The sequence below is a fragment of the Mercenaria mercenaria genome, chromosome 11 (genome assembly GCF_021730395.1).
Source record: "Mercenaria mercenaria strain notata chromosome 11, MADL_Memer_1, whole genome shotgun sequence".
NCBI lineage: Eukaryota > Metazoa > Mollusca > Bivalvia > Venerida > Veneridae > Mercenaria > Mercenaria mercenaria.
Window position 1 is genome coordinate 72,901,806 of NC_069371.1, and position 25,303 is coordinate 72,927,108.

Genomic DNA, 25,303 nt, shown 5'->3' on the forward strand with positions numbered 1-25,303 from the left:
GCCTCACTATGGGCGTTGAATTCTTCATGTGAGGAAGCCGTCCAGCTGGCTTACGAAAGGCCGGTGGTTCTATCGATGTGAAATGATTCACGGAGGGCCACCTGGGGTCTTTCTCCATCATCAAAGCTGGAAAGTCACCATATGACCTATAATTGTGTCGGTGCAGCTTGGTAGCTACCACAACTTTTACCAAAGTTTCCAAATAATCTATATTGAATTCATCCAAGAACTACTAATATCTAACTTGGCTATGTCCGTACATTTGATGACTCGAAAACACTGCTGACTGTACGAAGTTTCAATCCAATACAAGCAATTCTTACTGAAATATGGCTTTACACGTAAAGTGTAACTAGCAGACACGGTTTGACAAGATAATATTTCCCAAGTACTTTCAACAGATTACCGGTCATTTTGTGCCACACAGTAATCCTGGAGTCTTTTTTATTAAGCGTAAAGAACTGATCGGATCCTGGAAACGTGCAATTACAATAGACCAGCCTTAGCAGCGCAGACAGACAACATTACCTCCGCATACTATGGAAGGCGATTGCGCCATTCTTATTGCTAAATGCTAAATGCTAAATGAAAAATGTCCCAATTAAAAACGTTTTTCTGAACATTTTAGAGTAAAACACTTTTGACTCCTTGTTCCCATCACAAGGAGAACATGTTAGTACTTTAAATTTAGACTAGTAGAGCATTTAATGTTTGAAATATTTAAAAGATACAGGTCAGTAATTTATGCCTAGTTCACGGCAGTGCGATTTTCATAAGGATTCACGGACTCCGCAGCCTCTACGATTTTGTTTAGCGAAAAGGTATATAAATTTGAAAAAACGTAAGCCCGTAGCTCGAAGACATGTCGCAGATGGCATTGCACAATCCCCGCACGGGTATCAAGAGACCGCGCACTGATCGTGCAGCCAACGCACGATTTTCCGTGGACATAATGCCCAAAAGAAATCGTACGGAGAGTGTAGACACGTGGGACCTTCGCACTGCCCTCGTACAGCTGCAGCGTTGTACGCGTGAAATCGCACGGATATTGAGTAGTCATCGCGCGGCAATCCTACAGCGGCCGCACCATTGCCGTGCGGCGGCCTTGATATGGGCAAAACATTTTTCAGATGGTTATATATATTGGCCATCTCAAACATGTATTTTTATTATTTATTCTTCAGAGAAATGATAGTACCACTAAGACTCAGAGCGGCATACCTGCGGTTGCAGTTGAGGCAGATCAGGAAAAAAGCAGGCAATGATTGCAGCCCTGGTCGTCCTTGATGAGCAGAAGACCCAACAGAGGCACAGGGAGTGGACGGTATACGTGAAGCCCTGGCTGTTGAGACGGGTCACCCTGGGACACTACGACACCCTGATGCAGGAGTTGATGCGGGAATCACATGGGGATTTCAAAGTTTGGCTCAGCACCAAGACTGCCGTCCAGGATTGTACCGTCACCGTATCTTCTCCACGCAGCCTCTGCATGCACGGAAGCGGTACAGGCGTCGTACGATTTCCGTGGAAAGCTTGCGGAGACTGCACGGCAACTGCACTGACATTGCACGATTTCCGTATAATCTCCGCGCAGCGTCCATACGGATTTCTCCCGGCCTTCCCCGGGAGACTGTACAAAAAAAGGCACGATGCTCGGATATAATGTGAACACATACGCCATAGCCCGTAGCCATCTACGATGCCCCCAAAATCGCAAGAAAAATTGTAGACTAATATATCGCACGGCACCCGGGTCAAATGTGAATAAAGCACAACTCATGAAGTTAAATAATTTGACGATTAGCATTTATCATTTTGCAATAAGATTTAGCTATTTGACATTAAGCATTTAGCACTTAGCATTGAATATATGGCTTTTAGCATTTGGTATGGCATTTAGCATTAAGCTTTTGGCAATAGCATTAAATAATCGGTAGTAAGCATTAAATATTTGTCATTTAGCATTTGGCAATTTGCATGGCGCACTAGTCTTCCATAGGTATGCTCCGGACATAAATAAAATTCTGGTTTCTTTGTATCGTGGACACGCAACTAAAATAAGAACTGAAGTTGTCATTTGACACAGACATGTTCCTTCAATATGAGCTTCTGTATACTAGAGGGACTGAAAGTACAAACATGAAACAAAGTGCAAATCAGAAATTACTGACAAACTTTATTAGCTTTAGAGCTACGTTTCTTTCCGATTTCATTATTAAATGTATCTTATTCGTGTTAAGAGACCTAACTATAAAGGAGTTAGAGCTTAAGGGTAAAAGGTGATTCCATAAAATACTATTAAATTACAAAAGTGCTTTATGTTTTTCAATAATTTTTGGAGCCATACAATTATCAAAAATGTGCTCAAGTTTCGGCAAGTGTTTTTGTACCCAGTCATCATTAAGCTTTATTCTTAAGCAAACAAAGTCCACATTCAACCTGAAAGACTGCAAGGTCACAAAACTTAGCAAATGACCTAAACACAAATAGCTGCAGCTGAATTTGGTGATAGCAGGGATTTGTTTCTTTGAGCATGAAGATTGTGGAGTTACACTGCTGGCAACACATTTTATTGGGTAGCCGGAGTCTTTAGCACTGTTCGCAATAGATATTTTGCTCCATTTATCGGCAACTTTTGTCTTGACTACTACCAAACCAACTAAATTGCCATTTTCAATAATGCCAGAGTCTGGAGATGCGGTCAAAAATCCATGCTCTGTATCAATAAGCAGGCCAATTTTCTTGAGAGTTATCTGAACGTTATTTGCCTTTTTCATAGTTTTATAACGTTCGAGGACTTTTGGTACAAATTCAAGTCCGAGCCTCATTGCAGCGCTCAGACGGCTGCATGATAGCTTTAACAATATTTTCTGGATCTGCTCGTTTGTGCAAATAACAATTGAACCCTATGAACAATTGAACCTGTAATACGGTACATTCTCAATGTGAACCAGTCAGAAACTCTACTTTGAAGAAGTGTGTTTTGTTCAACCATGAACTGGTTCTCTTCAGATACTTTCAAAGCGTCTTTCAGTTCCCGAAGAGAAACATCGTCTTGCGAACAAATACACCCTAACTTCCGCAAAAATTATAAAGATAATTTACAGTGGATATTGTTTCGACTGGTTCACCTAGATCTACTACCGTATTAAGCAATATAGTTTTGCCACTCTCAGCTGACCAACTCTGTAGATCGGAGAGGAACTCTGTCACAGCACTTCTGTCACTGTCGCACACGTCATGAAGCTGGGTATTAGTGAAGAATAAAAGTAAAACTGGAAGAAGACTTCCAGGCAAAGTGAGACTATGAGACATAGCATGATTGTTAAAATGTTAAAAACAGTAATAGAGTAAAAGAAGGTTAAAAACAACTGCTATATTTAATGCTGGGACAGGGACACTGCCTGCTTGAAGGATTCAAGATAATAGTTTAAGACCATATTTGGAATATAAAGAACTTATAGTATTTCTAAGAAATATTGTAGTCATTTTACTTGTGATTAACCATTGAGTTAATCTGTTTACGCACACAATAAAATTACCCTGTTTTTGTTGTTGTTGTTGTTGTTGTTTTTTAATATCTTTTTAAATAACAGAATCAGGTACATCATTTTTATCGAAAAAGGGCCTTGTCACGACGTCCTAAATGAAATATAATTAGAGATGCAACTACAACAATCAGCCTTTTTACTTAGTGGGTGGTACAAATGATGAAAATTGAAAAAGATGATTATATATTTCTTTCTGTTTGAATTTTCAAATACTAAGATAACTCACGCATCATACATCAAGTTATTTTTACCGTTTTTCGTTTATACCCTTAAACATATCCAATGTATCATAATACTGCTCTTAGTCTTGCTAAGTTATCTGAAGGTAGAGGGGCGATAAGATACAGTGCAGACACGATTTTAAAATTGACAGATGGCCGCTCCAAATACAGTATTTTTCCCTGCAAAATGAAGGCATAATTAGTATTCTCACTGAAAACTTGACAACTCTAAGACTACTACGTTATTTTTTTTTTCTTTTTAAACTAATGTTCTAGGCACAATGAACCTTCTATCCAGAATTTTTAACAGCTTTCAAATAATTCCTTGTAAATGAAATGTAATTGTTATTTTTACCCGGTAAATGTCTGCTAATCTATTAAGAGAAGAAGACTTTTAATTTGATGATTTTTAATTTGATGATACATATACATAACTTGCATAAAGTGTACATTTTTCATGGTTTATTTATAACATTGAAAAGGATATTGAGTTTTCAAATTTGTTTTGTCAAACCCCTTGTTATAAAATCAGCAGACCTATAAATAACAAACCTATTATAGATAGAACACCCTTGTCAAATTGAAAAAGAAAACAAATAGAAAATAACCTAATCTTATTTATTGTTTCTAATAACTAAGACCTATAACTCGGACGTTTAGAAAAAAAAATGTTTCACTGACATACATATTCAATTGAACGAATAGGTATAATGAATTTTAAATCTTTCGCCATTTCTTTCTTGTTATGAATGTAATGAAATGGAAAATCATTAGCATGTTACTAAACATAATTTTGAAACTTCGTTCGTCTTCAAGATAAAGAAGACAAACCTTCGTAGTAATTCCGCTACAAGCCCTCTGTGTAACTTTTCGCGGAATATCGAATCTATCGCATTGTAGAAACTGGATTTTCCAGCTCAAACTGGACTTATCATGGCAATCCTTGCCTCGTTGAAATTCAACCGGTTTAAAAGTGACGATTTCATCTTTCGAGCAACTGAAAGAAACGAAACGCAAAAAGCTATACCTTCAACTGAAGTGAAAAAAAGACTGTGAATTGACTTTATTTATAAAAGAAATAAACTCTTTCTATTCGTTCCATTGAAAGATATAGCGTTCATTTTGTATGAACCGCGAAAAGAAAGACGCAAAATTACCATTGAATAACGCCATTTAGTGATAACGTGCCGACTTTTTTGACGACGCTCGCATTTAGTCGGGGAGAACTTTTCTCATATGACGTTGCAGACGACTGTTATCTTACAGCAAAATATGAGCAATGAAAACTTGTTAACGAATGGAACAGAAATATAATGCAGATATAAAAAGAAATCATTGATTTCGGAGTTCATGCGAAATGGACGACATAATGTTATTAACGCGATTCACGGATTTGCCGATCCTGTTCTTTCGTTCATTTTGCATTTATTCTTAGTAACCACAGTCCCGATGTTTATAACAAATCTTTTTATTCCAGTCGCCTGCATGCCGCAAAGGCTTTCCGAGTTTATACTCATCATTTGAAACGATTTATTTGAAAGACTGCCTGATAGTATATGTTACTTCCTTTTCATAAGATTTCTCTTTAGAATTAATTTTAAAAATACGCAGTCATAACATAAACAGCTGTGATCATATTATAAGGTTTGCTGTAAGCAAAAGTTGTTTCTAGTTTTGAATATTTGTTATCTTTCGTAATTACGTATTTCTAATATTTATGCATGTCAGCAAAATACATTTTGAAACAACCTCGTAACAAAAACACATTAAATAGAACGCATTTATTTTAAAAATGTATTATTCGCAAGTGTGTATGCTCCGTCTACTAGAAACACATTAGTAATATATATACATAACGTTTAATTCAATGACGTTTAAGTTATCATAATAATGACATTGTAAATTTCATCTACTCTCAAGCATTGCATCTCGTAACAGGTTCCAAGATTGCTGTGACCTCCATCTTGAGGGAAATGAGAAACAATGTAACTATTGTTTTGGAAAATGTTTTGAGGTTGTATGAGTGACCAAATGTAGGACATAAGTTCGGATCATTGTGAATCACAAATGATTTGGGGCCTGTTCCTATCCACTTCTCTAATCGATCTTTGTCTTTATTTGTTAAACTTCCCGCCATAGCTTCAGTACTGAAAGGTAAAGAATTTCATGGTTGAGGTTAACTTAATTTCAGTTTTAAGGCTTTCATAACTTGGTTCGTATAAAAGTAACTTGCTTTGCTGTTAATCTTGTAATTTCAGCTTTCAAGACTACGTTTGTATAACTTTTACTAAGATCTTCAAACTGGCTCTATTGTGCATTAACCGCTAATAACATTTCAATTATCTTTGTAATCTATGAACGTGTACAACATACGTGCTTGCTTAGAATATGATTTAGATCGTCAACAGATTATACAACTTGATCTTATCCTGCTCGATTTTAGCAACGCCTTTGACAAGGTCAGTCATTTAAAATTACTATACAAGCTTTAAGAACATGGTGCTTGCGACCAAACTGTGTCTTTGATACAGTCATTCCTTATAGCCAGATCGCAGTCAGTAGTAGTTGAGGGCATTGCGTCTGATCAAGTCCTTGTCACGTGCAGTGTCCCCAGGGATCTGTTCTAGGGTCCCTCCTCTTCCTACTCTACATTAATGACCTCCCTGAGATGGCCACATCCCAGGTGCGCCTGTTCTCAGATGACACGGTCATCTACCTCGCCGTTACTTTCCACTCGGATTGCCAAAGGCTACAAAATGATCTGCTCAAGTTAGAGAAATGGGAATCTTTATGGGACATGGAATTTAATTCTACTAAATGTCAGGTCCTCCATATTACACGCAACAGGAAACCCATTGAATTTCCTTACAATCTTCATGGCAAAACATTGTCCCCTGTTAAAGGTGCCAAAATACCTTGGTGCCCCTAAATCGAATGATAAAATGTGACATTTATGATTCAGTGTTTGTTAAGGTACGCTATCTTACACGTCAAAAGTATCATATTAGCTTACTTAATACCTTGGTTTTATTTAGCTGTAGTTTTTAAAATCAAGATGGCAGAGTTGGTGTATTATAACTTCCCTACCAATATCGCATCCTTGTCAATTCTTTTACCGCAACAGCTGAAATCTATCTCGGGTTATTCTGCAATAACCCATGCGCATGCAGTGACGTCATCCGATTCAGGTGCGAAGCACGGTCGTAAAATGTAGTTGCCTCTTTTTCTTACACTGTTGATACTAGTATGTCGTGTTGGAGTCGAAATAACAAGTTCCCAAGTGTGATTTATCGTAGAATAACCCGAAGTTTTTGTTCTTATACGAAACAATATACCACTCAGGCCTACGGCCTCCTTGATATATTCTTACGCATAAGAACTCAAAACACGGGTAATTCTACAATAAACCACGTTCGGGAACTTATTCTATCTTAAATGAAAACATAATGTTTACGAATTAATATTATCAATGTTATCAGCGAACAAATGTAGTTTTACTTGTGTTGTGTTTTCCTATTATACATTTTAATCCTTTTGTTATATTAACCTATCATCAGTTTCATTGTTGCTGAAATGCAATGTTTTTATAAAATTACCAGTTTTCTGGAGGTTAACTTAAATTCCTCGTTTCAATTCAGGGAATCTACATTATATGCTCCTCCCATAACCATATCAGCCAACGACGTCCAATCAATAAAAACATACCTACTGATAAAACTCGTCGAGAAAACACGTAATGAATCCCTCATTTTAATTTATTTTGCTACGGAAGTTGGTAGAGTCTTGATAAGGTTCCACTGTTGGTCCTTTCCCACTGACTGAGCATTTTATAGATCTGGTAGAAACTGATCTGATGGAGTGTCTGGTCTGTGCTTGAAGCTTGGAATAAGACATCGTTCAGTTGAATTACTACACATAGACAAAATAACTGAAAAAGAGAATGTTATTTTGACCTATCATAGTCAGCGTGTTATGTTTATACATTTGCAGAGACATAACGTACGCTTGTATAGAGGAATAGTTCAAGCCATGTCTAATATTGAATCATCTATTAAATCAAAATATTCACAAACCGCCCTGTTCCAGATAGGACTGGGACGATTACTCGGTTAATCGGATCCGATTCGATTACTATGTGAAACCGGTTTCAGTTTTTGCAAAAGCGCTATTCGCTCCTAAACAATAAACATCATGAATCGTAAACATCTTTAAACATTTCTTTGACCAGCACGTTGACCTGCATTATATTTCTGCTAAAACACATACCATAACACAATCAGTAGTGACTGTCTCGGATTCGCCTGTCGTGATATATTTCAAATGAAATACACCAAAATATGACTTATTAATTTTCAAACAGCTTGCAAACGATAAAGTCCGTAAGGTCCTAATGAAGTCAGCTGCTGGAAGTACCTTGATACGGTCATCAGGAAGGAAAAGCCCATTTTCAATATGGTGGCCGATTAACCGGTCCGATTCGATTTCATACAAATGATTAACCGGTTTCAAAATTTTGAAATCGTCCCGGCCCTAGTTCTCGATAGCGCTACAAAAGTAAAATGCAAAACATATGGTAGCTTTCTTTTGCCAAAAATAGTTCTTAAATCGACTTTTCGTCCTTCGTTGTTTCGTCTGGTCGTTTTTCGCCCGCGAAAAACACGAAAGTACGACGATATAGAGTGGTGTTATCCGAACGTAGCATCTGTCGTTATTTCGTTCTGTTGAACTGCCCGCCCAATTACAGCGCAATAAATAATCCTCATCACGTGTTTTTGCGGGCAAAACAACGATCCATTGAAACAAACAACGAAGGGCTAAAAGATGACATCGTGAAATGATAACGTTGGCAGAAACCGTCTGCATACTACATTATCACTAATATATCGTGAATGTTGCAGATATACGTAAGGTGGATCGGGTATGTTTAAAATGAGTGAATGAGTTTGTCTGATTGTACGAATTTTGCTATCTAACTCAATTATTACATGAAAGTCTATTACAATAGTAAAACTTTAGCTGTCCAACTTAATCTTGACAATTTGATCTATTTTTCAGTGACCTCTTTAATGTCAAATGAATTCTGATGGGCGCTCGATAGTTCTTATTCATTACATCTGAAAGGAAACCTTTGATTTTAAGGAACGAGTCTTGGGTCTAAGTATAAAGTGCATTTGTTAAGTATAAAAATGAGCCATACACATTTTAAGCATACCAAATGTACTTCTTTATTCAGGAGACCATTCATTTTCGTATTTCAATGTAATGGAAATGATGTTTTAAACCTGTGTTTTATCTACTGAGGTCTCAGTGATCACTGTTTAAGTCATAAGACTGAACTTTTAACATGAAAATTCGGAGTATCCGTTCTAAACTAAACACTGTGTATAAACAGGTCACATTTTTATTTAGAATATAACCTAATCCCAAATGATAGCGTGATTCCCGCGCAAACACGAGACGCGTCCATTCCATGATAACTGATGAAATGATAATTCCTATTGTTTGTACATTACTTGACAAGTAAATATCAATATTTCTTTTATTTTAAGTGTCCAATACGCATACGGCAAAATGACACAGTCGGGTAAAAAGCAGATAAAAATAGAAAACAGCAAATCGTTTTGAATGAGTTCGAACCTAATGAGGATTTTCTTTAGATTTTCTTTTGTGTTTCTAATGCGTTTTAATTTCTGTTCCCGTTACATCGATTCTTTCTTTAATTGTTTGTATTTGTATATATCCTTCATAAAACATAATAATATTATTACGTTCCTTATTCGCTTTCGTACATTCTTTTAACTGATATCATCTTTGACTGCAAAAAATGTTGAATGTTGAACAGATACAAAATGCTTTACCCCTGAGCTTATTGTAATTGGTACGAAAACAAGAACTATATAGATTTTGACAAGTTACAAAAATGCTAATAAACCCTTTGCTTCATTTAAATCTATTTATATTCATGTTTGTAAATATCATGTTAGCGTTCGAGCGACATTCGACGGGCCACGTTCGGCGGAGAGCGTTCGATGGAGCGACATACGGCGGGCGACCTTTACCTTTGTCCTAGTAGCCCCTATAAAAGTAGGAGTAATCTACTGAATACAGGCAAACACCCAATGAAGTGTGACCATTGTGAGACCAAGAATATTCTAGTTATTGGTTGGAAACTAAATGGTCAATGTTGAGCAAAACACTATGCCCCCTCTTCGTTGAAGTGTGGCACAATAATTGAAAATATTTGTTAACAAAAAAATCCAGAAAAATTGAACATAGATCGGCTATGTCTTCTTCAGAAATATATAAATAATACAATGGAAAACTGATATCAAATGGCAATAACTTTACCAAAACAAGTCATAACACTGAGCATCGGTAGTTTCAGAAGAGTAGATCAGACAAACGTTTGTGACAGACGGATTAATTGATAGACTGAAAGACAAGACAAACTCAATATTTTGTGACAAACTTACAGACAAGACAAAATGAGAATATCTTCCTACGTATAGGTAAAATAGTAGAGTGCATTTTACATCATACAGTGACAAAAATAAAAAAAATAACGCTCGAGTTAATAAAATCTTATTTTGAAAAGAACATTTTTGCAACATAACTTCTACACATTATTATTGTCTTTTATATACTTTTAGCAGAATATAAATAAACATTCACTATAACGAATGTTCAGATACTAGAACTTTATAATAGCAAGCACCGATGACTATCCGGCTCAGAGGAAGACATTAAAAGACGATGTTAATTTTGCTTTAGAGCTAATGCTTTGTTGCTCCAGCCTCCGTACAATTACTGAAAATTCTTTCCCTGCAATTAGGTGCAGTTGTGTGATAATTGTCCGAAGAAGTGTATAATAGTTTTTGGGAGACAAGAAAATGTCTTTAAAAAAGACAAACGGCGTAAAGGTAATAATGTTTGGCGCACGGAAAAATCATAATTAAACATGATGTACAGACTGAAAAGATCTGGATATGCATCTATGAACACATGACCCATTTGCAAATATGTTAGCTCAGCAGCAAATTTATATTATCAACAGGTATTCTTTCAGTGATAGAAGGTCAATATGATTTGACATCGTGCTGGTTCTGGAATGAGTTCGTGTTGGGTCAGAATCTCCAGTAAGTAATATTCTAGCATAATATCTCGACATGCATACAATAAGTTGGTCTACACCAAACCAAAGAAATTTACTTATGATTACCTTTAAACATTGGCATTAAAATAAGAATAAATCTTTTAGTTGTGTGTAAAACAATAACTAAATATCCTAAATTTAATAGGTGCCTTCTGATTTTCAATGTTATTTATGACTTAGTAATAAATGGTTCATCATTTCAGCGCGCACCTGTTCTTTGCCCCTATTACTTTAGAATATATGTCAAACTTCATGTTATACAGCTACGCCGAAACAAATAGTGCACATATACATGTACATGTAGCAGCAGTAACTGTAGCATACGAAGAAATGGAATAATGAATTATGTGTTTAGGAGTCTCGATAGTGGAGGGTGACATTCCCTACATTGGGCCGTACTTGTTAAACTAGTTCGTTTTACCAGTAACAAAGATTTAAAGGTAAGGGTAGAACAAAATCTATTTGCAAAAATGTTATCAAAATTGTGATTTTCCAATAGACTTCCATCATAAAAACTTCTGTGAGGTTCAAAGTTTTCATATCAATCTACTAGCAAAAAATCAAACACAAGACATGTTTATTATCTGCCAAATTTTCTAAGTATATTCTGAAGATTTGAAAAGGTTTAATCAAATTCTACATTATTAACTGAAAAAAGTTTGATCAAACGTGCAGAACTACCTTAACACTAGTTTTTTTACATTTATAAATAAGGCGAAACAATATATTTATTCAAATAAAGTTTATTACATATTCGCAACAAATTCACAAAATTCATTAAATAAACTATATGCATGTAACTTTTAAATCATTATTTGGCCAACATCTGAAACGTTACCTTAAGTACATTTGTAATTTGTTTGGACAAACATAATATGGTAACAATGTCAACAATATCAAACGTAGACATCTTATAATGTTACGACCACATTCTATGTTTAAAAAGTCACAAAAACACAAATGTATTATTCTTTACAATAAAGAAGAAATAATAAAACACACAATAGCAATATGTTTCTGTAAAATTTAGAAAGAAATTAAAGTAAATCTTTGGGGAATGTTTTTGAAAGAAGTAAATACTCACACCATTGTAAAGATTCGATCATTTAAAGCTGCTTGCATATAAAAAAACCCATCAGAGGACAGTTACGCTCGACTTATCGAATCCTTATCAAAAAATGAAATAAATAAACCCTTAACCAAAAACATGCGAAGTCGAAAAATAGCTTAACAAATTGAGTTATGAAACCTATGTATTTGTACGTTGGATTATCGCAGAGAACAACTGTGTGAAATTGTAATACATTCCACTAGCAATCACTGTTATACCAGCTTACTTAAGTAAACGTAACCGAACAATGTTATGTCTAAAAGCGGACTAAGTGTCTAAAAGAACAACAACTGTTTTTACAACAACAAGAAAAAAGAATAAAGGAAAAAAAAACAAACAAAAAAGATAAAAAGTTAAAAAATCTTGTCATGGCACATTTATTATGAGATTTCAATTCATTATCAGCCAGTGGTTACTAAGATACTGACTTTCCTATCAAACCCTTACCAAAAAGTTCTAAGTCAAAACAGGTCCTATTCTGTGAAAAAGAAACAAAAGATAATTATGAAGCACTTGCAAAGCACGTTAGATCATTACAGTGAATAACTGTGTGAAGTTTCAATCCATTCGCACTGTTGTTTATTGAGATAACAGTTTACATAACCGTAACCAAAATCGGGACACCGACGCCGATAAAATGATTATTCCAAATAGTTCTTCATACTCGAGTAGTCGAGCTGAAAAGAAATATCTTGGGTCCAGCATTTTTCTGTATCAAAGATATTGCATTTCCACACAAGATAATACGTTTATATCATTAGATCATATGGCTGGTCTGCATAGGTTGTAATATTATGCTGGACTTCATTTACCCGAGTAGTAGTGTATAAGACGTCATGTGGTAATTTGACGTCATAATTGACGTCATGATGCTCTCTTACCGGTCAGCGCGTCAACCGTTGTTTATCGCAGAATATACAGAGTTTGATTTCCTTCTTTGTTTGACTGGAAATCGAATCGAGCCATGTAAGAATAAATTAGAATCTACGAATCGGGGGTTATTATGTTCACAGCTCGATTGCGTTGTATATGACAAATTGACAACAAAAACATTTGTAAATCAACTGTGGGTTCGTGAAAAAGTGTCAACAATTACAACAACAGAACGACATCAGTAGAATGAGTTAATATCATGTAATGTCAAAACGCTGTTCTAATACGTTTAGCGGAATCATATTTATGAACAAAACTTCTAGATAAACCCCGCATAAAATTGGCTGTGTATTTATAATTTAAATACAGAAAAATATTATCATGTAAGGCATATTATTGGTACAATTTAATAGCATTAATTGAAATTGACGTCACAATAACATATTTATTACAATATGTCAATGAGCATATCAAAATGAAAACAATCAAGGTCTTCTTGTGTTTTATCGTCTAATTTACCACGGTTCATCGTTCAGATGCTTCAGTATTTAACCACTCAGGCTAACGCCCTCGTGGTTCAATTCCTACACATCTGAACTCTGAACCGTAGTAAATTAGACGATAAATCACTCGAATATGGAAGCCCTGGAGGGACATTTGATTTCCGTACTTCCCACTTCTGACTTTTAACTTTTGCACTTCTCACTTTCAACTTCTTGACTTCCTACTTCCTACTTCTAACTTCCACACTTCTGACTTCTAACTTTCGCACTTCTGACTTCCAACTTCCTGACTTTCGACTTCTGATTTCCAACTTCCACACTTCTTACTTCCGACTTCTTGACTTCTTACTTCCTTCTTCTAACTTCCTGACTTCCGACTTCCAACTTCTGCACTTCTGACTTCCAACTTCCTGACTTTTTACTTCCGACTTCCAAAGAGGGAAAGTTGGAAGTCAGAAAGTTAGAAGTCAGAAGTGCGGAAGTTAGAAGAGGGAAGTAAGAAGTCAAAAAGTCGGAAGTAAGAAGTGTTGAAGTTGGAAATCAGAAGTCGAAAGTCAGGAAGTTGGAAGTTAAAAGTGCGGAAGTTAGAAGCCAGAAGTGCGGAAGTTAGAAGAAGGAAGTAAGAAGTCAAGAAGTCGGAAGTAAGAAGTGTGGAAGTTGGAAATCAGAAGTCGAAAGTCAGGAAGTTGGAAGTCAGAAGTGCGGAAGTTAGAAGTAGGAAGTAGGAAGTCAAGAAGTTGGAAGTGAGAAGTACAAAAGTTAGAAGTCAGAAGTGGGAAGTACGGAAATCAGTTGTCCCTCCAGGGCTTCCATACTCGAAGGCCTTGATTATTTGTTAAATCTACCGCGCTTACAGAGCGGTTCTTGAAATCAGTATCATTTTTTTAAATATAAACTTAATCTTCTTACTGTAATGACCCAACTAGATAACTTGGGATATACACCTGTCACAGTGCATTATTTGTTATTTTTGTTTCATATTTTTTCATTAAGTTAACTATGTAAGCATTGTGTTGCATATAAAAAAAAACAACTGTATATATAATATACTTGTATACAAGTAATGTATATTCTAATATGTTTGTCTCTGTTAAAACATTCGTACACTAGAATGACGCCACGTTAACGTGCGGTGACGTCAAAGTTTTTGTTGCGACCAAGAAAGAGCGCTTCTATATTTTATCTACTGTTGTAGATTAATGACATATTAGAATCGAAATAATTTTTAGTAAAAGAGTGTTTAACACTATTTATACACTTGGGCGGGAATACGTCGTACAAACAATTTCACTCGGGCTACGCCCTCGTGCAATTATTACGCCCGACGTATAACCGCCCATCGTGCATAAATAGTGTTAAAGCACCCTTTTGCTATAAATTATTTCTTAATTGCAATCTATTTCACAATTTTTGTCGGACGCAAATCATTATGATGTACTTTATGACGTACTAAATAAAAGCAAACATATATCACAAATGAACAATATGAATTAAGTAAAATATACCAGAAAACACATTTTGTGAAAAATATCGATAAAAACATGCACCGCACGTACGGTTCAAACCTACAACATTTTGGTAGTCTCTAGTAATGTATGACCTCGACCATACCGCTTGGATTTTCTAATGGTCAAATTCAATAAATTGTGTTAATAAAACACTTAAACAGATGGATTTGTATGGTCCAGGCTTTCAATAAGTACATTTTGGTGTAAAAGTTACTTTTTGTTTAGGAAGAAAAAAAAATACATAAAAAGTTAAATCAGAGAAACCACTCAAAACTGCGGGTCAAATGCACTAGTTTTCTCTAAAATGCAGAACTTTACTAGTGGTTTCTTTAATTCTAAATGCTATGAAAAAAATTATCATGACGCAAGACAGTCATGAGTAATATATTTTTATAAAGATGTAACTCATTCTAAATAATATCTATGTTGGCATATTTCTGCTTCCACTTAAGCAGATATTTTTCTCGAAAATTCGTATAGCTTTCGGGGAAAATCAAACACCTTTCCTGAAAAGAAACTCGTGTTCTGAGTAAAAAAATCACTATTGTACCAATAACTGCTTGCGATGATAAATAAATGATTAGGATATGTTTGCGAAACCTTGTCTGTTTCCGTGAAAAATGAATTATCTTGAAAAAAATGTGGGTTTTTTTATGCATACGATAATCTTGAAAATATTATGAAAATCTTATAAATTTTCAAGAAAAAAAAAAGAATATCGTGAAATATTTGAACTTTTTGGGAAAATAATCTGCTTAACTGTATGCACACATATTGCAATGAAACGGTTGTTTTCACGAGAATGAAAGATTTTCGCGAAACGTTTTCATTCAAACAGAAGTGTTTTTTTGTAGAGTTATCATTATGCAGTACTGGAATTTATTTGACTATATAATCCCGATAACCAGATAATATTTTCACGAAAACCTTGTTTATTCAATGTTCGCAAAAAGTATTGTTGTTTTCCCGAAAGTTCATGAAACGTTCATGAAAGGTCGTATGCAGAAATATGCCACCATTAACATCTTAAAATATCTAACGAGAAAATAGGTAAATACTACACTTAACGTTGTATATATTGCCTATAATGAAGACATAGATATAAATATGACAAAGGATATATTTTGTATGTTGTTCGAGTTATTCCAACAAGAATACATATTAACCTTTAGCCTGCTAAATTTCTAAAATGGACTGGTCCATCATTCAATTTTGTCAGTACCATTTATTATTTGAGCGGGTGTTTAACTAAATAAGTAGAAGTGCAGACCATGATCAGCCTGATCTTGGTCTGGGCTGGTCGAAAAAGCAGAATTACTTGCCGCCAGCAGGCTTAAAACTTAATAAACAAAAGGGTCATGATGACCCTGTATCGCTAACCTGAATAATATGAGCTACGAGATCAGGTTAGAAAGTCAAACATAAGTAAGCATTGAAATCTTTTCCCAGTTGGTTGTGTGAACATATTTTGAATGTCAGGCTGATGCTAAAATATTACGAAATTAGGTCAGTAGGTCATATTCATGGTCACTAAATGTCAGTTCTAAGATCGGTGTGTAAAACTGTGAATGCCATCCAAATTTCCAGACTGTAGCTTAAAAAACAAGAACGTAGGTCAGTAAGTCGAAGTCACAGTCAAGTGACCCCTAATTACTCGGGTTCATCAGGTAATTATAATTCAACAGTCTAGGAAATACGATCAGATAATTTGTTTAGTATTTTTTTCTATATAAGTCATATAACAAGTGGCCCCAGGGGCAGGGCCTCAATTCACCCAGGGGCAAAATTTGAACAATCTTGTTAGAAAACCACTATGTAATGCTACATACCAAATATCAAAGGCATACTCCTTGACTTTCAGACAAGAAATGTTTTTCTTACATAAGTCTATGTAAAACTTGATACCCCAAAGGGTAATAGTTTGAACAGTTATGGACAAGAAGATATTTTAAGTTTTCCTTTAGGTTGCCATGGCGACCAGAGTTTTGTATGAAATTCAATCCTTTGAATAATTTTGAAGGGGAGCCATCCAAGGATCATTCCTTTTTAGTTTAGTGTAAATCTGCCCAGTGGTTTTCAAGAAGATGATTTTCTTTAGAAATGTTGACGAACGCAGTACGGACGACGCACGACGGACATCAAAGAGTTATTAAAGCTCACCAAGAGCCTTTGACTCAGGCGAGCTAAAAAGAGGTGTAAACAAGATATGATTGAGTTCTAAAACTAATCATCAATTTAGCAATCATTTATAACAGATTCATAACAGATTCAAAGGGGTATAACATTCCTTTTATTACGCTATGTCATCTTCCACTATGTCTATATATCAAGAAAACTGTCGTTGTAGTGGTGTCACTACAGAAAAGACAAACTATTCCTTTGCTATGCTAAGGGTTGTCAGCCCATATTTTGCAGTAGTGTAAATACTGTTAAAAGTTGTTATTAGGAAGACAGTGATGCACGTATTTATTTCTTGTGTGTATCATTGCTACACACTGGACATGCTAAAACCTGACTATATGAATGAAAATATCGAGGCTAGGTTAGCCAGACAAGCCTTACTAACGGATTTCTCTTTTTCTCTGTTCTGCCTTTTTCCCCTTGCTCTTTCTGTCTAGTCAGATTGCTCTGTGTTTGTACTAGTACAGGATGAATTTTGCACTTTGAGTGGCTGCCTTTATCTGTAAAGCGCCTTCAAACGTGTTTATCAGAAATAGTTTCACACAAATACGATATTTATGTAATACGTAGAAAAATAAAATAGAATAGTCCAATCACGTTAAATAAAATGTCTTTATTTCGTTTCAAGAGGGGCAAGGATGAAAACTGCTTTCAAAACCATTTTTTCGAGGGGTAAAATAATGTGTATGTAGTAAGAAGCTTACAGGATTTAAAATATATTTAGAATAATGTTCCCAAATACTTTACAGTCGTAGACGTTGCTGTAGTTATACAGGGGTAAATATTTTTTTCATTTGTTCACCATCCGTTCACCTAAGATATAATGTCCTCAAGCTAAGCAGTGCTTCCTCTTGAGAAATATTTTTCCATGACTTTGGTACATTCGTAACATTCACAGAGTGATATTTGCTAATATCTTCAGCATACTCACATACAAACCACATCCAAAACTTCGCCCTGTCGTCCATATTGCTCGTAGGCTCAATATCCCAACCAGGAGCAAAGGTTTTATACTCTTTAAATTGATGCCATTTTTTGCTGCAAGGTTCCCTTTCTTGTGGATTGCATTTAAAGTCTATTACGGAGCAAGGTATTTTGGCATTTCCCATTACATTGAGGTTGCATGATTCTAATAATATCATTCCATTTTCTTCGTTAAACAAACCACAACATCCCAACGGTCTATGTTGTAAACAAATGTGGCTGATTTTTTTATTATGTTTATATCCTTTAATGCAAGGTTCGCCACAAAATAAGCATTGTTCGGGACAACCCCATATTTCCGTACATATTTCCTCGACTGGGTTAAAACTGCTCCATTTAACTGTGTTTTCAGATGTCTTTTTGAACTCCTCAATAATTGTATTTTCCGAGTCTTGTAATTCTTCAATAATCTTATCTCTAAATTCTGATATGTTCAAACCTTCTATTCGTTTCAATTCTATTTCTACGTTATTAAAATATTCTTTGGGAATCTTAAATATTGAAAGAAGAGATATAAATTGTTGAAGCCATTTTTCGATCGACGGTGTATCCTCTGAAAAGTCTTTGGTACTCTTTAAGAGGCTTGTATTAATATCGCTGAGGAATTTAGAAATTTCCAGACTTGCTACTGTTTCATACTTTCTTGAAGTCTTAGAAAATAATATATGATCCGCCATTTGGGAGACCCAAGTGTGAGCATATTCTTTTGGTCTCAGTATGTAACGCATAAAAGACTGTAAAGATTTCTCCTGAACTAGACTTGTCGTCATTTCAAGTAAGAGATTATATTTCAGTCTTGGTAAGTGATTCTTCAACTCACTTTTTACCCTTATTGACATAACATCTTTCACTGACATACGAACAGATTCCTCAATTGCAGTACGCATCATTTTTGCAGCAATATCCTCAGTTTTACGCTGCATCAAGTATGCTAAAAAGCGTTCATGTACTTGTTTCTTGTACATTTCTAAGCGAACGCTTATACCTTGTGACTGCTGATGTGCAGTATTTTCATTTTTAAACCGATGATAGGAATAGCAACTCACATAAACGACAATTCGTAATATACATGTTATTTTCAAAGTGAACTTGGCATTTTTTGTCTGAATATTTCTTATCAAATTGTCAACTTCATTTAGAAATTGTTTTATGTCCAAATTTGTTATCTCTCTATTTTTTTGGCAAATCTGTTTTACCTTAAGATCAATAATCGAAAAGATATTTTCTATATCTTCGCGTGCTGCTTTGAGGCCTAAAGTTTTGGATTTTTTACAGATTTTTAAACCAAGCACTTTAAATTGAGAAACTAAACTAATGTGATTTTCATTAATTTCTGTTTTTTCAAATGACCCATGCAATGTTTGAATCTCAAGTCTTTTATCCAAATAATTGTATTCTCGAAGAATATTATTTAGCAATGATGCTCCATGACTTTCGTATTTTTCAGTTAGACAGTCTAAAAAGCATTTTTTCATAAAATCGGCTGACTCGGAACTAATGGAGGTATCTGTGCTTATTGACTCGTCAACAAATTTCTTCCAAATTTTCTCAAACCTTTTATTTGCCTCTACCTCATTAAGACTCTTTCCTAATGGCCCTAGCTCTTTTGCAAGTTCGAGAGATTTCCTTCGAAGTTCTTCGTCATGTTTCGTACACATAATGCTAATCATGATATCAACTTCTCGGTTGTTTGATAATCGATCAATTTCCGTCTTTCTGTTGTCGATCATTTCTTGACACGACACTTTTATGCGGTTAAGTGAAGCTTCCTTCCACTTAATAGTTGTATCTTTGTAATTGTTTTCGCTGAGGAATTTCTCCACATTTTCCTCTGTCTTCATTTTTTTTGTTGATACGATACACTTCATTACCTCTATCACTTCTTCTTTGGCGTTTCGCAAACTGGCATTATCGTTGCATTCAGAAAACCTGTTATGAGCCGTCTGAAATATTGTATCGCAGAACGAACATTCTAAAGCCCAAAGTTCGTCTTTCACTTTTATTTCTAACTCTATATAAGCTTTCTTTTCAATACTATTGCGAAAAGAAAAAACAAAGTTCTCTGCAAGAACACCTTTCCACAGGTCATTTATATGTATAAACGTATCTTTCAGTGTTTTAAATGATTTATCCTGTTCGTTTATCGATTTTCGAACCAGGTGCTTATTTAACTCTACAACCTTGTTGCAGTACTTTTGATTAGCACCTGCCATGGGCGGATAACCTTGCCAAAAATTAGGTAGGTACCAGACATGCGACTCCGGATCAAATTCAATGATTTGGCTGAACGTAGTGATGTCCGAAATACCTTCAAATTCAGCAGCCTCTTGTGTAGCATTATCTAGGTATTTTACTGACTGAATCAAGCCGTGCTCCATTCGTTCAGACGCCCTCATATCAGAAACGTTTTGATGTATGAAAAAGCAGCTTTTTCGAATATCTAATCTGTTGTTTGCTAACTTTAGTCTGAGAAAAGCATGTGCCAGAATTTGTAATATATCGCGCATTTCACTGGAACTTTCACCCATAATATTTAGCATTGTTATATCCCCTAACCCTGTTATAATAGTCGAAAGTTCATTGTCTCGTCCGTAACAAGTTTCATCAGTGTCGAAAAGTTCTGGTGCTCTTACACCCTCGGTATCAATAACTAGAACATATTCAAAAGGTTTTTTCAAAACGTTGATTTTCTGGCGAGAAACGGGTAATAGCTGCATATGTATGCCTCTAGTGCATCTTCCGGAACTTGTTGGAAATTGTAAACCAAACATAGTATTAAGTAACGTTGATTTTCCAGAACTTTGTATGCCTAAAACGGAAAGAGTTAAAACAGTTTTCTTACCAACTAATTCATGTAACAGGTCTAGAACTAACTTAATCCATTCAGTCGGCATATAGAAACTGTTACCGTCAAGCAGTTCTAAAGCATTTCCGTATGTTACAAGATTTGCAATAACATTTGCAAGATTTTGAATTGGAGGAAAGTCTATATCTTTGTTGCTTCTGTTAGAGCAGATAACAGAATCACATATATGACCAATTTCTCTAAAAAGATGACCTGTCTCCAAATAAGAATTGTCAACTTTCTCCGAACAGTCTGAAATGTCTGACTCAAACCCTACGCTTCGCATTGAGGGCTTGCTTTCCATTTGTATACGGGTTCTCCTTTTGCGGTCAAGAAGTATCTTCATCCAACTTAAAAAATATTGAAGAAATAAATAATCATTTTCATGTTTGATGAGACAGTTACTAAACAATTTAACCGGATAAGTTATCTGAGCTTGGTTTAGATTTCTTGCTTCGGATATTTTGGTTCTGATATCGTCAAGTAAAGTAAGATCACTGCTTCTATACATTTTTTTCAGAAGAACACCAAGTTCTTTAGATTTCGTACTTTGAATAGGTGTCACTAGTTCAGTCCATTTTTCTGGTTGAGCTACGTGTTCCATTGATTCTATGATGGAAGATGCCGACTTAAATGCTTCATTGGAGATGTCAGTTTCGTCAGTTTCTATTGAAGTTTTCCTCAATCTTTCCTCTAAAGATGCATTAGAAATCAAATCACCAAGAAGCGATTCGGATATTGTGTCTCTGGTTTCCGCTATGATGTCAACATTATTCTTTTCATCGACTTCAGAATGTGTAGAAATAATCTGTAGAGCTGTACTTTTGTGAGAATCAAGAACCAAACGTTCCAAACGTCTCAATGTCCGAAATATTTTGCCATTTTCTGGACCTAGCGGACCGCTAAAGATCAACAAAACTGATGCAAACTGAGCAATTGTTTTCTCTAGCAATGGGATATTAATATCACATGTGTGCGAGTCCACAACTATTACCATTATATCTGATACAGTTGAGATAAATTTAGAAACATTTTCATTAAAGTCGTGTCTCAAATCCCCTCTCAAATTCAAAAACATTATTGGTTGATTGAAAACACTGTCAGAGCCACTTACGACGGGCAAATAAAACATCTCAACGTTACCTTCTGTGGAATATCTGTTACTCGTACCTAATGGACGATCTTTATGAAAAAATGTGACGCACCCATTTTCGCACAAAATACCATTTAACAGTTTAGATTTTGAAAAGCTTGGTCTTCCGAACCGAGCAAATGAAACGACATTGATTGGGCACTGTAAAAACTCAATCTCTCCTATCTTATTTACACTACTGCTATTTTCCTGTATAGTCTCAATAACAAGCGAACGGAGCGGCCATAGAGCTAATCTGGACTTTGATGAGGGGTATTCTTTATGAAGGAATGGAAAAGCTATTTTACAAAGATAAAGTTTTTGAAAGAGAAGTTGTTTCAGGAATGGATCGCAACATTGATAAACTAACGAAAATAAGTCATGTGGACTTATGCTATCCGAGTCACGAGATCGATACATGGCTAGCACAGACCCTTGTAATTTAGCATTCACTTTTTTCACCATCTGGTAAGATCTGTAATCCATTGCGTCGCTGTTCCCTGATAAAAGCCTTTTGAGGAAAACATAAGGTAAATCTTTAGTTGAATGCGTTTTGCTCTCATGAATGGAAGAGTCCATCTGAATCACATCTGAAATCTTTATTTTTGTCTCAAGTTTCGTAGTTAAATCGAACGTATGAAGAATACGTTCTATTTCAGCAACTTTTCTCGAGGCAAATGAATCTTAAACAGAAAAATAAACAATCTGTTTTACATGTCGGAAAATTTCATTTGAGAAAACAAATCATTTGTTTCTAATTACCTTTCTTCGAAAAAATAATGCAACTTGAAATTTACATAATATCAAAACACATGTTTAAATTGTCTCTTCAGAAAAAATCATTTTTTCTTTTATTTCATATCGAGCTAATGGTATAGCAAAGTTTTCTAATATTCTGTATGCGAAACAGCAAAATCTTATCATGCATGGAAATATTTGTGACACTGAAAAGAATTTGGCAGCAGACTGACGTTGCTTAATTGCTTAAATGTCTTTGATCTTTTTTTATTTATTAGAAGTCGTTATATTTTCATTTTTACACATTCCTAAGTATCTAAAGCAGCTATACTTTTAGTACAATACACTTCACTTATATATATTTACCATACGTGTCATAATATTCATCTTCTTCTGTTTCTGAATTGTTATCTGGCCTATCATCAAACTTAGGAGTCAGTGCATCCGAAGGCCTATCCCCTGAAATTAAGTTTGGGCAATTTTGGTATTAAATGGAAAACACAAACCATCGATCTATCGCTACGCAGCGGTAGTATGTCGGACAATTTCGTTTGTCGAGGGCGGTTAGTATCATTATGTGAGATGTTATGTTGTTTTGTCGAAAATTTGACGTGAAGTGCTAAATATTGCAGTCGCAATCGAAAGCAATAGATTTTTATTTAATTTGTTGACATAAACATTCAATGGGCTCAAATTTGTTTTTATAGTAACAAACAGACAGTAGAAGCAGTTCATAAAGAAAATCTCTGACCATTATTCATTCATTATCTAACCATCTTTGTGCATGTTTTGCATCACAAGTAACTCCATGTTGTCTAAAATCAAGAAATTACTGACTGATTTACATTGAACAGACAACTTCGATCGGATATGATAAATGCTTATTTCTTTTATACAAAACCGTTTCAATCACCCTAACTGGTCGAAAACTAAAGAACAGATCTGTGATGTTTGCATAGGGGTTTCAAAGACAATTCGCTATCCTAACTAAACCAGGAAATGATGTTTTGTTGAGTCAACGGATCCACAGAGACGTTTTACGGAACTATACTTGCATTTTACAGATATTTGTCTTGTACGGCGTATGAATTGCTGCGTAACTGATCTAACGGCATCCTGTGATTGGATAACGAGAGAAGAGCGGCAGAATCATTGGATAACGGCGACACATCTTCTTTCAAAGATTTCTACGTGGGCCCGAACTGTTCATTACTAGCTTCCAATCCGTTAAACACGGAATTAAATAAAGATAAAAACTAAAGACACGGGACCCAGAAATCATTAACATTACTCAAAGTATTTTACTCTCAAGAAAATTTTATTATAACTTCTAATGGTTTTTCAGTAAATACGTACAACCCTATATAGATCTAGTAATATTTGAATGTGTACTGTAGATCATCAATACGGTCCGTCCATTCCGTTGAGTCGTTTTGTTATGAAAATAGGTTAATTTGGTTAATTCCGTTTTATAAACACCCGAAGTATTTTCTCTGACGTGCCTAACAGTTTGGTGTCAGAAGTGGCGGATATTATTCTGACTAATACCTAGAACTTTACGGAACTTTTGGTCAATTCGTGTATTTTCGATGTTTAGTGACTGAATGAAACGAACTGTAAATCTTTAAACTGACTGAACGGAAAATATTCGATGGATTTTACGGGAGATGTTAACGGATTTAACGGATATTTTTTAACGGATTTTACGGACATTTATACTGATTTATGAACAGAAAGGCTTTGTTTAATAGTGCTTTGACCCCTTAGGGTAAGGGTATAGATGTGGAAGCTCCCTGTTATATCAGGATAGGTCTGACAATTTTAATCTTTTGTATATTATAAGTTTATCTGTGGGTCAATATGAGTGATTCAGATTCACAAGTAGAGTTTAACACTGGTCAAGGAGATCATATAGATAGACCGCTGTTACAATAATGTACATCATGACGACGGGCGTTATAATAAAGATAAAAGAAATTATTATGCCGACCATGCTACACGACCACAAATTGCTATCAAGCCAGACTCTTTTATTGGAAATCAGGCTGGGAACAGTTTATTTCACATTTTGAGGACTGTGCAGAATTAGGACAGTGGTCTGATAGAGAGATGCTACTCGCACTTGCAGCAAGTTTGAAGGGACAAGCTAGATTATTCTATACCAGTCTACCACAGCATGAAGGGAAGTCATACCGTGACCTCTTGCTTTAGAGCAATGGTTTGGCACTTCCCGTCAGCAAACCAGATGGTTATCAAAGTTTCAAACTCGTTCAAGACTCCATGCGGAACAGATCGCTGCATTTGGAGATGATCTACGCCTGCTTGCACAAAAGACATATAACAACCTAGAACCTGAAGCTCAAGAAATGGTAGCGTTACAACAGTTTTACAAGGCTCTGTCAGTAGACATGAGGTCTCAGTTAATGGACAGAGATTGTAAATTAATTAGAAAAGTTGTCGATGTAGTTGAAAGGTACGCAGAGTTGGTGGGCGAAAATTATTC

At 35.4% G+C, this 25,303-nt stretch overlaps 1 protein-coding gene across 1 annotated transcript; it reads right to left on the reverse strand.

The window, feature by feature from the left end:
- Positions 1–5,687: 5,687 nt before the first annotated feature.
- Positions 5,688–23,610, reverse strand: LOC128546826 (interferon-induced very large GTPase 1-like). Its single transcript, XM_053518202.1, has 5 exons — positions 23,574–23,610; positions 23,167–23,259; positions 17,915–22,745; positions 17,487–17,612; positions 5,688–5,919 (listed from the first exon to the last, which is right to left on the reverse strand). The coding sequence occupies exons 1-5, from the start codon at positions 23,608–23,610 to the stop codon at positions 5,688–5,690; spliced, it is 5,319 nt and encodes a 1,772-aa protein (XP_053374177.1).
- Positions 23,611–25,303: the final 1,693 nt, after the last annotated feature.